The following is a 15,525-nucleotide window of genomic DNA, read 5'->3' as shown; positions in this document are numbered from 1 at the left end:
GCTTTATGTGGTAAAGTTATACATGTCCCAAAGCGTCCTTTAAGAATGTTAACTTTGGTTACCTACCTTACAGTACCTAACATAGAGTTATTTCTATTCAAATAACTGATATCTGAAAAACAAAATTAAAACAGAGTCCACTTTTGTTTTGTTTCTGACGTAACGAAATTACTTACTTAGAAAAATATATATAACTGAAATGAATTAATCGTAGTTGTTCGGTGCTTTTCAGCCGTTTCTCACCCTTATGATGCAACACTGTAAACGGAACAATAATCTACTAAAGGATTAAAGTAATTTGTAAGGGGTTGTTACATAATGAAAACCCTGTATAGATTTTTAAGTCAAACGTTCCCTTTCCAATATGGTGGAGGCACTGACGTATCGCTTCTACAGCTAAAGCGGCGCCTACTCGCCTACAACACCTACTACTGCTGGCTGGTGGCTGTCGCTCTAATGCGCTTCTTCTTCGTTTGCTGCTTTGTTTAGCTGTAAGACCGATCTTGCCCCGCCCAAACAATGCAGCCCTGTAAACATATCCAGCGCACCTGTACGATGCCGTAGTTTTGCACGCGCATTTACGCTTAGCGCTGAGGACTAACCGCGCTCGCGCACCAAATCCATTTACGTTGTTGGTTGTAAAGAGGAACTACATCGCCCTCTCTGCTCCGTTCCCTCCGTTCAGCAGAATCATCCGCCGGAGCTAAGTAACGGAAAGCTGGAAAGCCCTGCTGAAGGGAGCGGCATTTTTTTTTCGGCAGGAAACACCCTCAAAGAGCGGGAGCGGTTGGTAGAGAAGAATGGCGGATTCATGCGGCGATATGCCTGTCAAGGCCGAGAACTCGGAGTGCGCTGAAATAGTTGTTGATACAACTGAGCCGTCGAAAGCGATTAGTACTGGTGCTGGTCTCGGCTCTGGCTCTGGTCCTTGCCCCAGCTCTGACCCTGCCCCTGGCTCAGACATCGGCTCTGACCCCCGTCCTGGACTCGACCCCGACCCTGAAGCTGCACCTAAACTCATCCCCATGTCTGTATCCAAACCGAAGGAAGCAGCGGCCCCTGGTTCTGGCGCTGTCTCCGGTTCTGACTCTTCTCTTGGCGCCGATTCTGGCTCAGCAGAACCCATGACTGTGTCCGAGTTTGAGGAGGCAGCGGCCGCTGCTCCCAGGACTGAACCTGGTCATGCTCGCAACCCCGGCCATGTCCCTGGTTCTGGTCGTGCCCCCTGCGCCGACTCTGTCCCCATGGCGATCTCTGGACCGGAGGAGGCTGCGCCCCCACCTCGGTTGCCCAAAACAGACGTGGAGCTGGTGAAGGGACAGGCATTTGACGTTGGACCCCGCTACACCAACCTGGCTTACATCGGGGAGGGAGCGTACGGGATGGTGTGGTGAGTACTATTCCCTAGCTCCCATCGCGCACTTCCCTTCAAGCTCTTTTTAACAGCACATCTTTTCAGAATAGACGCAATTAAAACAGGGAGTGCAAAAACACATGCAACTTTGCAGCAGTCCTGGTTAACAGGTTAGCTGAGCTGCTGCTACAGGCGGGGTTCTAGTAAAGCTATACAGGAAGCGAGATTGGGAGTGATTGCGCAGGACGCGGTTTACTTTTCCCAAATATGTTCGCAAGCTGTACTCAACCTCAAATGTGCCATAAGACTAATTGGACCACAGTTCTCCTCTCTGCAGGAATAAGCCGCAGCATAGTGTCCAGGGTGGATTTGTTAGTTATGGCGAGGCCTTTCCTCCTTTTATGTGATCTGCAGCCCTGCGTGGCCACTTTGTGAAGTCATCTCTGGACCAGAAGATCAGATAGGGAGTGCAATAAATTTAAAAAATCAAGATAAATACACCCATTCATGTCGGGATGAGACACGGGGTAGTTTACATATTTCACATTTGTTTGCCTGATGTCAGACGTGTGATGCCACTATACATGCAGTCAGTGTGAACATCGCAACCGGTTGGTTTAGTGGAGGAAGAACAGTTAGTCTGCAAAATGACAGAAAAAGTCATTTTGCAGACTTGAGGAGGAGTCATCTGACTGGCTGCTGGCTGGTTTGGCCAATTTGTGGTTTTATTTCAGAGCTGAGCTTTAATGACTTGATGAGTGGTGGGGAGGATTTATTTATCTTATTTCATACAGAAAATTAAGGGAGAAGGAACACATTTTGATGTTTAAATGATCATACATTCTTTCTCCAAATATAGAGATGTTTTGACTAGAATCAACCAGATGTTTAAATCAGCCAATTTCCCCTGGATTCAAAAGAAATGTTTCTTTTTAATCATTGTCTATTTTGAGGCACTTTAAGGTTAGTTGAAAGAAAAATAAATCTGGTACATTTTAAGGATAGAAATGCGCCAATTTTTTATTTTTTTTTAGGTCTAACTTTGAAGTACAAACTGTGCTGTTTGCTGATGCATTTATAGACAGAAAACTGAGGGAGTTCTTAGCTTTGACGCATTCAATGACTAGGAAAAAAGTAGATTTTTTTATCTCTGATAATTACCAATCAAGGAAAAATTGTCTGATTTCAATCAAGCAGCTTGATCAGTGCATCTCTATATTTGACTTAAATGTTCAGTTTCACACCTCCACTAACAGCAGCGCGGTGGTGTAACAACGCCTATTCTCTTGCAAAGTGTCATGCAAAACCCAACTTCGATAACCCCAACAAAGGAAGTAGCGCCTAGATAAAGCCGTGACGCCGACATCATGTCGTCGTCCTCACACTCCACACCTTTCAGAGCTGCCGTGCGTCGTCTGCAGTCGTTTTTGCTTGTGTGTGTGTGAGTTGTGTGTGTGCTACTACTTGTGTTTTGTCCTTCCTTTACCCATATGCAGTTCAGCTCAGGACAACTGGACCCAACAGCGGGTGGCCATCAAGAAAATCAGCCCGTTTGAGCACCAGACCTACTGCCAGCGCACGCTGCGGGAGATCAAGATCCTGCTGCGCTTCCGCCACGAGAACATCATCGGGATCAATGACATCATCAGGGCGCCGCAGTTGGAGAACATGAGAGACGTGTATCCTGCCACACGTAATTCGCTGGGAGCTGAGTGTTGCGGAGATTTTTTGTCATTTTAACATGTGCTGAGAGGAAACTTTCTGCTAAGAGCAGTGAAGCTCAGATAGCATCAAGGTTTCTATGGTTACCAAAGCAGGTGCTCAGTACTTGAGCCAAAAGCCTTGGAAGAGTTGTTTTGCTGTTGTTGTTTGGCTTTATCATTTGCTCTTGTCATGTTTAATTGTGCAGAGACTCCTGTGCTCGCACTTTTATTGCGGCAGGTTTTCATTTTTTAAGTGTTTGGCTTTGAGAATTGGGCTTCCAGTCAAGCCTGCGCATCTGTGCGCCGCCTGCGAGGCGTCTGATGAGGTTAGATGAGACGAACCCGTTAGTAATGACTTAGACGGGATTCTACAACCCCATTGAGCTTCAACAGGCCCTTTTTTTTCCAGCTTAAAAAACTTCAGTATGAAACGCTGTTGAGATTTGTATTGAATATAAAGTAAACAGAGTTGAACTGCTGGAAGGTTATTGCAGTTTCAAGTGTTTTTATTATTTGAGGTTACTGTAACGAGGCCGGCCTTACAGGGATTACCTAATTTAATTTCCTACAGAACAAAAATACCGTACTACTGTATATCCTTCCAAATATTGCATCCAAGTAGTTTGTTTCATTTGGGGTTTTGTAATGACTATTTTGATTCGACATATTGTGCAGGTTTAGTATAAACTAGCGATGGGCAATATGGACAAAATTTTGTGGTACTGTTGTGATGATGGTAAAAATAATAAACTATTCCTTTTTTTTTTGTTAGGCAACAGTTTGGCTGTGACTGCATGTCACAGCATTCGTAACATCATAAACACAAAAACTGCTCTGAAAAACATAAATTTTTAAAACGGGCTTCTTCAAGATGACTTGGTGATTTCTATCACACACTGCACACAGATTATTTACTGATATTTATTGATGTTCTAGTGGAGAAAACTCTGAAAAATAACGTGTCTGACAATACTGTTAGTTTTGGGGGGATTTTTATTATTAGTTGGAATTTATCAAGACAGCAATAAATGAAAATTTTGATTTAAAAAAATCATGATAATTGATAAACAATGCAATAAATACTTACCCATTTGTTTTGTAAGAATGCTACTACCAGCCATGTTTTTTAAAAAGGCTTTTGAATGCTAAGTGAAGTCTATTTTTTTCCATCATATATTTGTAATAGTTAGTTTTGGGGATATTATCTGAGCATGGAGCCTCAAGATTTGGCAGCAATGGATAAATTTGTAATTGGATTACTCCGTCAATCCCTTAGACTGTGCTTCTCTGATTTGCCTAAGTGGTCCATTCAACACCGGCATAGGTAAAAAAAGTCAAATAAAATAGAAAAATGTCCATGGACCGGGCAGCGTTAATCTAACATATCACCTGTGGTGGTTAAGCTGCTTCGGTTGTTTTTCTTTGGTTCCCGTTGAGCAGTGATGTGTGGGCACGGCCCGCCAGCGAGCTGCTGTCGCTGAGAGCTGCTGTCGCTGAGAGCTGCTCTGGCTGCTGCTTTGCTCAAAAGCTTCATTGTTTCCAGAAGAAAAAAAATGGCAGGAATGTCTGAGTCTTTCAATCTTGTCTTGTTTGATGCTCCCAGTCGGTTTAGTTACTCAGTGTTGCCACCTCGCAAAGGCGTTTTGTTACCGAGCAAAAGTAGCAACTGATGATCAGCTGAGATCAACAGATAATGCTGTGAACACAGCTTTGTGTTAATGCCAACAGTTGGAGCCGATCATTTTTCTCCTTTCTTTGCCAAAGAAAAGCTGCTCATTTGCTGTCTGTCGTTTGGTTTTTGGTTATGCCCAGTGAAAAAACACACAGCAATATCCTGTCATGGTCATGCACAGCAAAGAACAGTATTGGGTCCTTTTTCTAATCTTTTTTTTTCTTCTTTTTTTATCTCACCCTGCAAGGTTTCTAGTAGATTTAGGGCGAAGATTACCATGAAAGAAAGCTGATTTTGCTACTTCTGCTTCGATTTGCTCCCAGGTTTGGGATCAGTATGTTATACGAAAACCCAGTGACGACCCCGTTATCGGTTCTCTGGTAGAATCCGTCAGATTTTTGTTAAAAATCTTCATGCGCTCTGAGAGGATTCCCACGCCCTTTCAGCAGAGAGAGAATCAAGCCCACAGCCTCACAGATCCACCATCGCATTTAGCCAGTGGGTGTGAAGTGTCGTCACACATGTTCATCCTTGTTGAAAGGAGTGTTTGCCGAGTCCGTAGCTCAGCTGAAGTCCATCAGAGTTTTGCTAGGAAAGGATGACGGTAGGCAATAATCTCATTTAATATTTTGACCTACCTTCTCTTTTGGGTACATTGCAGAAAGTTGCATCTGTCTACAGCGTAAAGTAGCTGTACAGTTAGCCAAGATCTGCTGCAGTTTTTTGCTATTTTAAAAGTAGCATTGCAATAACAATAATTTTGCAATATGTTGTGCAGCTCTAATTGGTACCACTTACTTTAAAAGACATTGCATGCACATCTGCAAGCTTTGGTTGGTCAATGCAACTATGCATGGAACTGTCTTGTTAAACAACAGCCGCATTATGTTTAACAGGGATTTTCTAATACTATGCGTAACTTTTGTTATATTACTTTACATCATTTCCTTGTGGCTAAAGGTCAGAACATGAGCAGCCTCATTGATTGTTCTTCTGGTAACCGTGCATCTGTTCTTTCTGTTTAGATTTTGTGGTTGATTCTTTTTTTTTTTTCTTTTCTGGTTTACCAGAGAATGATTAGAGGAACATAGTCATTGCAACACACGTTTCACATTGTCTGCAGCCCAAAGTTTTGCAGTTTCAGGTTGAATAAAAGAGGTGAAAGTTGGTCTGGAGAGAAATAAATTAAGAAGAAAATACAAAGCACCCAAATTTTGTCAGGTCAATGTAAAAAGGATGTGACTTTGTCAGTTTTGGGTTTGTTTGCCTTGACCCGTGCGTGTGTCCAGCTACATCGTGCAAACGCTGATGGAGACGGACTTGTACAAGCTCTTGAAGACCCAGAAGCTGAGCAACGAGCATGTGTGCTACTTCCTTTACCAGATCCTGAGGGGTCTTAAGTACATTCACTCTGCCAATGTGCTGCACCGGGACCTCAAGCCCTCCAACCTGCTCATCAACACCACCTGCGACCTCAAGGTGAGTCCGGACATCTGGCGTTAAAGTTTTCATCAGAGACTAAGTAGAAGTATGTCCTACCTTCAAAGGTACTCGTACCACTTGACGTTTTTCACATTTTGTCATTATCTAATAGAGCAACACAAATTAGTGCTTAAAGTCCTGATCTGTGGTAAGACTTTTTGCATAATTTTGTCCGCCCGTCACAATAAAGTACACCGCAGTGTGTGGAGGATGCAAATATCGTGGCACTTGGTATGTTTTGTTTTGTGTTTTCATGACAATGGAAACTCTAGTTCCTCCTCTGTACAACGTTGTGTTTTGTATCGGACCGATCTGGCTTTCCCCGTTTCATTTTACCTTTGCTTTAAATCTACATGCTCCCAGTACAGCTGCACCTGGCTTGGTGATTTTAGCTCTTGGTCAGGTGCTGCTTTTAAATACCTCGTTAGTTTCAAGAGTTATAAAAACTTCACATTTCAATTTCTGTCTTTTTTTTTTAGCAGAGTAAAATGCAAACTTGTTCAGAAAGTTTGCATCCATAATTTTGTTTACAAATAATAATGTCTTTGAAATTACAGTAGATGTGAAGGTTTTTTTTATTCGCTAAGGTTTTTCACACTTTGTAACAAACACAAACGTCAGCCTATTCTAGTGGGACTTTGTGTTATGAGGCAATGCAAAGCAAGCCCCTCCAAGAAGTTGCAATCGCAACTATTTGTGCAAATTCATTCATCGTTCTCGAATTTTGAACGATGCAATTTTCACCCATCACCGCAGGTTTTTCACAAGCCTAACCAATCACCTTCAGGTTTTCTGTAGTTCCTTCTCTTCTGCTCAATCACCACTCTCAGCTGAATTTTGTCCAGTCTTCTCAACCCTTTTCTAATATGACTTCCTGTTTCATGACATCTCTTGACAGTCAAACCTGCGAGACGAGAGCATGTCTGACGCAAAATATTTGCCCTTTTTTCTTTCTTCTTTTGCTTTTTCTTTCTATTCAGGCATGATTTCATTTGCATTAAGGATGCTTTTTTGTAGGACCATGTTACGACATGAATAAACCAAAGAAAAGTACAATTGCAACTTTGACCACAAGCCTGTGAAAAAGGTGCCTCAAAATCTGTGATTATTTTTCTTTTAGAATACGATAATCACTTAAGTTGAAAACAAAGTTTATTTAACTTTTGCTATCTCATTAAGAGCTGTTGTGGACAACCCAAAACAACTACCGGTACTTGCAGCTTTGGAGCTGCAGGTTCTGCTCTTTTGCATAAAATCTATCTAAGTTTGTGCTGATAGCTGAGAAATTGGGGAAAATTGTTCAATTAAAATGTCATTTTGCAGCTTCCTCTCAGTCTTGTTTTTTGTTTGCTTGAACTAACCTCTCAGTGTGTGTGTAGCATACAATCCACAGTGGTCTTGTGAACATTTGGCATTCAACCATCAATCCCTGGATTAGCTGATCATATGTGAGGAATGGAGCACAAAGGAAGCGTTTCAAAGCAGCGTGTTGCCAAAGTCTGACCTAATCCTAGAGCAGCTGGACAGTTGTGACTTTGCTTTCTGGCTGTAATGTGCAGAAAACATTAAATTAAAAATAGATTTGCACAGCAAACAGGGGTAAGTTAGAAAGAATGAACCGTCATATTTGCACCTTTCATTAAAAAAAGGTTTGATGTACTTGCGTTGTTCCTCTTATTAAACCAGCTGCTGCCCCCTAGTGAAGTCCATTCTTTCTCAGCACATTATCCTGCTTAAATGGAGCCGGATTACGTGCAAGTTACACAATTTATAGGACTTCAAAAGTGGCTTTATTAACAAAACAGGAACTTATTAAGAAGCGGTGTGTGTCCTCTGGCTGGAGCTTGGGAATTAGTTGGAAAACAAAATCAACAAATCAGTTCTTTCTTGCATTATTTTCAATTTTGTTTCTTTCTCAGATTTGTGACTTCGGCCTGGCTCGGATAGCTGATCCAGTTCACGACCACACTGGTTTCCTCACCGAGTACGTAGCCACACGTTGGTACAGAGCCCCAGAAATCATGCTCAACTCAAAGGTACGAGTCGAACTCACTCACTCGCTCTCGCAGTTTTGGTATTTGACTGGCAAATTAGTAAAAATTCAGCTGCACGGGTGTGTTTTTCCAGGGCTACTCAAAGTCTATCGACATGTGGTCTGTGGGCTGCATCCTGGCTGAGATGTTGTCCAACAAACCCATCTTTCCTGGGAAACACTACTTGGACCAACTGAACCACATACTGGGTGAGACTTTTTTTTTTTATTAACTGTGCAGTCATGATGGGGACAAAAAGCAAAAAAAAAAAGCTGCTGTGCTGAACATCTGTGTGTGCAGGCGTACTTGGGTCACCATCTCAAGAAGATCTGAACTGCATAATTAACCTGAAGGCGCGGAACTACCTTCAATCCCTGCCCCCTAAGACCAGGATTCCCTGGGACAGACTCTTTCCAAAGGCAGATCCAAAAGGTAATTCAGCTTATTATGACTTTTGCGAATGTTTGAAAAGACCTGGAAAATGAGGATATTCCAAAGGAAAGTTGATAAGTTTGTTTTGCAGCCTCCATTATTTAAAAATTACTAGCATTTAAACATTTGAATAGTGGGTCAGAGTAATGAAACCACAGCCTGATTAAAAGCAGGAAAATGTAATATGAATCTGTAGAGAGAGAAACTTAACATGCACAAAGATTCACTAGTTACATTAAGTTTAAACAAGCAAACTGTAGGTGAAAATCTGACAAACAAAAACAAAACACCTATATAAAAAAAACAAACTCTAAGAAACGTGTTGCTAGAGAAATAATGCTGCTTGTGGGAATATTTGTCAGTCAATAAAGTTGGATTGTTTTATTGGAAAACACAAAGCTCACTGCAAATGAGATGCGTTCTCTGGGATCGTGCAGCAAAAGATGGATCGACCCCAAACACGTTTAAAAAGTGGATTAAATGAATGGCACTACTACTAAATATGAGTTTCTGACAAACAAAAAAATTTCTTACTGAATTAATTTTTTGCACGAGGGTGTAGAAACTCAAAACATTTGCTAATGGTAGAGGATGGTTAATGACGACTCCTTGTTCTTATTTGAAGCCTTGGACCTGTTGGGTTGCATGTTGACATTTAACCCCAACAAGCGCATCACTGTTGAAGATGCCCTGGCTCATCCCTACCTGGAGCAGTACTACGACCCCACCGATGAGGTACAAATACGTCCTGTATCTAAAGTTTATCGCAGAGCGAAGGTTAGAGAAGCGACTTTGTACTGGAGTTTAAACTGTTGCGAAGCCTACGGAAGGAGTTGCGCTCTGGAATTGCAAACGGGAAGAAAGTTGATCATAGTTGTAAAAGGGCGTGTAATACCGTTGATTTGCTTTGTTATTTTTGTTTTCAGTTTGGTTTTATTTGTAGAAAAAAAACCTGTAGTTCACCACAGATGTGAACGGCTACATGTAACAAAATTTTAATGAGAGTAAATAAATTGGATTAAATCAAATTTCCTAGGAACACTTTTTAGTTTTTGATCCATTTCTGACCAGCGTTGTTGCTCCAGATCACAAACCTCCATTGTGCAAAATGGTGGCAGTGGATGGAAGCAGCTGAAAGTCTTCTTTTTTAAAACATTAAGTCATTTTTTTGTCCGTTTTACTGCACTACAGTAATTCATTCATAGGAGACTTTCAGTCGTGTCACTCAAATTCTGTGCATTTGTTTCTGATAACCCTTTTTTTTAAAGTAAAGGAAATTACAAATATAAATAGACTGTTTTTCTTATTGTTATTTCACTTAAACAACAAGGTGGAAAAATGTTGCGGGTGAAGCGAATTATTGTGGGGTGAACATGAAGGGGAACATTTGGAGAGTGTGGCTGCTAATTTAGTTTAACTCAATCCACATTTCACTAAACAGACCACAGTAAGTGTTTTCTAACATGAAAAAACTTGTGATGGCAAGACCTGCGGCTGCCTTAATGGCCTGGCTGTTGACCTTGCTAGAGCCATTTGCTGTCACCATGGCAACAGAACCATGTCCTTGCTCCTCCTACTTCCTTAAAGCCAGTATTCCAAAAATCGTTCAAACCTGGGGCTAAAAGCGTTTCCGATGGAGGCTGTTTCTGATGGGTGAGGAGAAATGGACCCTTTTCTACCTTTTTGCTGTCACGAAGCTGACTTGCACATGGAAGATCTTCGGGGAGACAGGAGTCCTCACTTCATCCCTTTCTCTATATCTCCCACAAGTGGCCACACACTCCTGTTAGAAAGAGAGAAAATAATCTGCTTTCTGCACTGTTGCCCTCCAGGTGCCCTCAACCACATTCGTTAGTGTACTTTTTAATTTTACAGAGGTGTAGTTCAAAGACTCCTTTTGTGCCAGAAAAATGGATTTTGGATTTTATTTTAAGACGAAGGACTTGGATTTAACTGCAAGCTGTTAAAGTTACTAGTTGCCAATTTGCCGATTCTAAACCAATCAGACTCTTTAGCTCCTGTTTTGATCCGTGTTGTGTGTGCTCTGGTGTTAGCCCGAAGCGGAGACGCCATTTGACTTCACAACAGAACTGGACGATCTTCCCAAGGAGACACTGAAGGAAATGATCTATGATGAAACGGCTCGTTTCCAGACGATGAGCTGAGGAACAGTCAGTCGCAGGTACGTGACAGTCAGTCGCATGTTCTCAGTGGCCATTTTACCTGGATTTAAAGTAAAACCAGTCTGTAATTGTCTCATTGAATGCAACATCGGCTGGATTGAGAATTTTTCTTTCAAGCTTCTTCGTTGGTATTCTGCTGAAAAGTTTGTGAACTTGAAGTGGGGAGGGAAAAAAAACCAAATTTAAAACTAACATCTTAAGTTGGATGAAGGCACTTCTTAATTTATAGTTTGAATAAAAGTCTGGATGTTTTGGATGATTCTGTTTCCTTTGTTCTTTCTTTGCAGTTTTACTGAGTTATTCCAGCGACGCTTGGAGCCAGAAGACCCTGAACGATATGCTAAAACAAAAGAAACGTGCATCCTGAAGAAACCAACAAATATAAACATTAACCTGCTTATTTTTGCATTTCCACTGCAAGACGGAGCTAAGTATAAAAATGGGTTGCTGTTACTGAGCAGGGTATGCTCTGTCAAATTCATGCCGTTTCCGTTTTGTCCATGTTGGACTCCTCACACACCTCGGATATAAATTTTTTTCCCCTTGTTTTTAAGCCTATTTTTACTGCTCCGGCTTGTCTAGCACCTTCTGCAGTAACTCTTCTCACCAACGCGTATGAACCATCCTACTGTATTAACCAGCTCCGTAACGCTCCTGATCTCTGAGAACGAGTTACAGCTTTGAATATTTGAGGGCTTAAAGAACCGGGACGGGGATGCTAACCGGGTGTGTGCATGTATGTACAGAATATAATGGATTTTCTAGTTTTTTTTTAAATGTGGTTCTCAGTTTTTGTTTGTAAGGGTGTATTTTTGAGTCTTTTTTTAGTTGTTGTTGTTTTGTGTGTTTTTGATTTTTTTTTGTTAGTGCTTTTTAAACAATTGATATTTTTAGTGGCATGTTGTCAGGATTTCCTTACAGTTTCTCCTTTTTCTGTACGAAAACCCAGCTGAATGCATGCATTCCTGAAATTGAGCAAAGGTGCAAAAAGATCCTAGGGGGACAAAATTGATGCACAACTCACCCCAAGGCCAAGCACACTGAAGACTCCCACATGGTTTAGCAACATGACACATACTGGAGGAAATAAAGATGAGGGAAAAAATGCCCACAAGCTCATTAAAATATTGCAGCTGTGATACCAAAGTCCTTTTATTTTCTATTTTCCCCCCAGAACTTGTGGGATTCTCTCTGTTGAGTATTTCTTGCTTTGTTGTTGCTCTGCTCTCTAAGCTATACAAAAATCATCAGCAAGGACTGGCATGCATGACTTCTTTTTTTCCTGTATCACATTACATTCCCATAACAAAATTGTCACCAATGACACTCCATCATGTAAAAAGAAAAAAATCCTGCCTGTGTTCGCTACAGATTATTTATTTGTTTATTGAATGAGGTTTTTGTTGTTGTTGTTGTTGTTGCTGCCTCTTTGAGTCTTGGTCCTTGTACCTCAAAAATTGAGAGAGGCAACGTCTTTTCCCACGATTGGTGCCGCCGTGCATTCTTGCACAACAGTGCGCGGTGAAATTCACTTGGCTGTTGGTGTTACAAGTGACGGTTGTGTCTTTTCATGCTGTTACATGCCAAACTGATTGCTAGTGGCCAAGAAAGTTATTGCATCTTTTTTCTTTTAATAAAAAAAAAAAAATCTATGTACATTGCTTTGTAGGCTTATGCTACATATGAGTTGGCCTCTGTTGCTGCATCTGCGTCGTTCTGCCTAACAGGGAGGGTTTATTTCTTGCTCTTGATTCTGTAACTTCCTCTGTTCAGCTCTGCTCATGTTCCGTGTTGGTTTGGACCTCCTGCTGCTCTGTGGAGCGCTATTCGATTGTATTTCGTTGTTGTTTTTTGTTTGTGCTGGGACTAGTAAGAGAAGATGCTCGCAGAGAAAATGATCTGCTCTGGATCACTCGCGGCTGGCTTGTGATGCTAATCTTCCTGCCCTCATCTTATATTCCTACATCTCTGATTCGTGTCGCTGTTCCCTCAGAAGCCATAACCAGCTCTTTTTCTTTTTCTCCGTTTTCCTCCAAATCCTCGCCATGCTTTACTCAAAGGGCTGCCTCCTCATCCTCCTCCTCGCCTCTCTGCTCGCTGTCCCCCATCAGTTCTTCCGGGAGCAGAACACCTGGTCCGATCCCGACCCAATCAGCACGCCTGCACTTTGTCTTTCAAGCCATGCGCCCTTCGTCTCCCCTCCATTTTTTGGAGGCTATTTAAGCTAGCCTCCATCTTTTGTGTCGTCTTTGTAGAGCTTTTAAGTTCGGGTTGCAGAAATGTATGTCTGTGTAAAGACTGTTTGTGTATTTGCACTGTTAAACCAAGACTCCTCTTTTTTTTCCGTTTTTTGGATTATCACTTACTCCCTGTGGATTTTTAATCCACCAGATGTGTTCTTGGTGTTGCACGGAAAGGCCTCTCTTTTATTAATATCATTTCCTCCCTCTTAACACGCCACCTGACCCAATATCTTTTTTGGGAATAATGAAAGAGGAGGAATCCTGACACACTCCTACACACACCCTCTCTGACTGACGTGAGGGGTTTGACCCCGTGTGTCGACATTCACTGTATCGGCAAGGGCCTGCCTGTCTTAAAGCCTGTTTAAGGATGTTTTTAAATGGCTATTATTATTAAGTTTTATTGGTAGAATGCTTATTTTTTTTCATAAAAGGGAGTTCAGATTTTTTTTTTGTGTGTTTTCTCTTATGGCTATTATTAATATTACTATAACTAGGAGTGTTTTCAGTCTTTCTGAAGCGTATACTTTTTGTCTTTTATGTTCTCCAACCAGATCGTGAAAGGATTAATTTTGTTTTACAGAGATTGTCGAGGATATGAGTCACTGAGAGTTATAGTCTGTATTCTGTGGTATTATTAATTAAATGATTAACAAAAACAGAATTATATACATGGAATTAAATAAAATTTCAACATGCTGTTAACCCTGTTTCATGACCCTTGTTTTTCTTTTTTATTGTTTTGTCTTCAACGCTGCTGGAGATTGTTGTTCAGCAAAGGAACCAGGAGGGGGCAGTAAGCATACAGAACATGACGTTTACATCCTCTCTTTGTTAATCATTTAGGCTGGATTAATGAATTTGTTATTGGATAAAATTTGTAGATGTTCCCCACATGCTTCAAATACAAAATGTGACAAAATATTTGCCCTTTAACAGATTTATTCTGATTTGGCTTTTCAGTCACACTCAAAACAGAGTTTGTAATTAGACAAAGATGAGCCGTCTTTGTCAAATGCACAATTTGAATTAACTGTAATTAACTTTTAAAGGTGTGGTATATATTTTCTAGGCACATAGTACAATCGAGTTACTATGTTACCTTCAGTTATAAAAATGCTGCATTCATTAAGCATATCTTGAAAGAAATTTGACTTCCTAATTGGACAAAATGGTCCTGCTCTTTCCGACACTCCACCCTCAGCACGTCCTCACAACAGTGCTTGGACTGAGAAACAGTCATATGATCAAATAACATGATATAAATATCCCCTTTTTCAAAATTTCTATTTCAGCAGCCTCATCCAGAATTACTGTCAGGCATGTGAATCAAAGATCACTTAAATGGAGCCTGTCTGACAACATGAAGTAGGGTAAAAGACTTTAAAACGCAGCACATTATGGTCCAGTCAACAGGACATAGTGTAGTGTCCTGGGTCACAAAAGTGTTGCGCTCGTCTTCCTTACTGCACAACCCCAGGACCTTTGATTCCAGGTGAGATCAGAGTACATTCATTCACCCACCTGTAAAAAATAATGAGATTATTAGCTATATAAAAGGATATTTAATGCCACATAATGCAAAGTACAATCATAAATTGGAACAGAACTACAGAGAGTCACCATCCAGTGCTGGGGCGTCAGTCAGCATATCTCAGTGTTGATACAGAGAGAAGTGGGGGGAAAAAATAGACAGCTCTGTATTTATCTACTTTCTAAACTACGCTCGCTGTAAGGGCCCTTATCCTTGTATAAACTTATTTGTGTGGCCTAACTGGTTACAGATATCCGAGCGGTGGGAGTGTGCATGTTGGCGAGATAAAATGACTCCTGGTGAAGTTATCAAAAGGATAAAAATGATTTCAGATGAAGCTGTGTACAGACAGTTTCAGCTGAGAGTGCAAACAGTTTCACCTCACAAAGAGATAATGAACCATACGCTCTGAGTGACTGAACACTTTCTTTCTTTCTTTCTTCTGTGTACTGACTTATTGTGCAGCAGCCAAATCTCTCCAAGTTGAAAATTTAAAAAAATACCTCAAGAGCTCCAGAGCTCACCAAATGTGTCTAAATCTTTTTGGGTTTTTTTTCGATTTTCTGATTAAACATGACCGAATGGCTTTCTTTGCCCAACTAGATTGTGTTAATTTGGGTTAACAAACAGATGAGGTATTTTTGTACTCCGCAAAGTGAGACAGAACAGATCCTAAATTATTATTAAATGTTTTTAATGTACATTTAGACACGCCCGAACATATCAGATCCGTCTCAGGTTTCTCTGTGAACCCTCCTTCGTTGGTGGACTTTGAGTCGTGAGAATGCTCATTTCCCTGGATCTTACCTTACCTGCTTTTCTCATTTTCTGCGGCATGTCTCGGCAAGGCTGCTCCCACTCAGACATTCCTTAAGTGTAAAAGCTACAG

At 41.1% G+C, this 15,525-nt stretch overlaps 1 protein-coding gene across 1 annotated transcript; it reads left to right on the top strand.

The window, feature by feature from the left end:
* Positions 1-260: 260 nt before the first annotated feature.
* Positions 261-13,812, top strand: LOC114160039 (mitogen-activated protein kinase 1-like). Its single transcript, XM_028042394.1, has 9 exons — positions 261-1,390; positions 2,851-3,033; positions 6,019-6,208; positions 8,131-8,247; positions 8,339-8,453; positions 8,545-8,676; positions 9,302-9,411; positions 10,731-10,858; positions 11,147-13,812. Exons 1-8 carry the CDS (start codon positions 801-803, stop codon positions 10,839-10,841), a joined length of 1,548 nt encoding a protein of 515 aa, XP_027898195.1. The 5' UTR covers positions 261-800; the 3' UTR covers positions 10,842-10,858; positions 11,147-13,812.
* Positions 13,813-15,525: the final 1,713 nt, after the last annotated feature.

The sequence above is a fragment of the Xiphophorus couchianus genome, chromosome 16 (genome assembly GCF_001444195.1).
Source record: "Xiphophorus couchianus chromosome 16, X_couchianus-1.0, whole genome shotgun sequence".
Classification (NCBI taxonomy): Eukaryota; Metazoa; Chordata; class Actinopteri; order Cyprinodontiformes; family Poeciliidae; genus Xiphophorus; species Xiphophorus couchianus.
The sequence above is the reverse complement of the archived record's forward strand: the minus strand, read 5'-3'. Positions and strand labels throughout refer to the sequence as shown.

Bases quoted from the DNA above. Each gene is read 5' to 3' on its own strand.
- LOC114160039 (XM_028042394.1), top strand. From the start codon at position 801: ATGGCGGATTCATGCGGCGATATGCCTGTCAAGGCCGAGAACTCGGAG. The intron at 6,209-8,130 runs GTGAGTCCGGAC...TTTCTTTCTCAG, and splicing joins ACACCACCTGCGACCTCAAG to ATTTGTGACTTCGGCCTGGC. The intron at 8,248-8,338 runs GTACGAGTCGAA...GTGTTTTTCCAG, and splicing joins AAATCATGCTCAACTCAAAG to GGCTACTCAAAGTCTATCGA.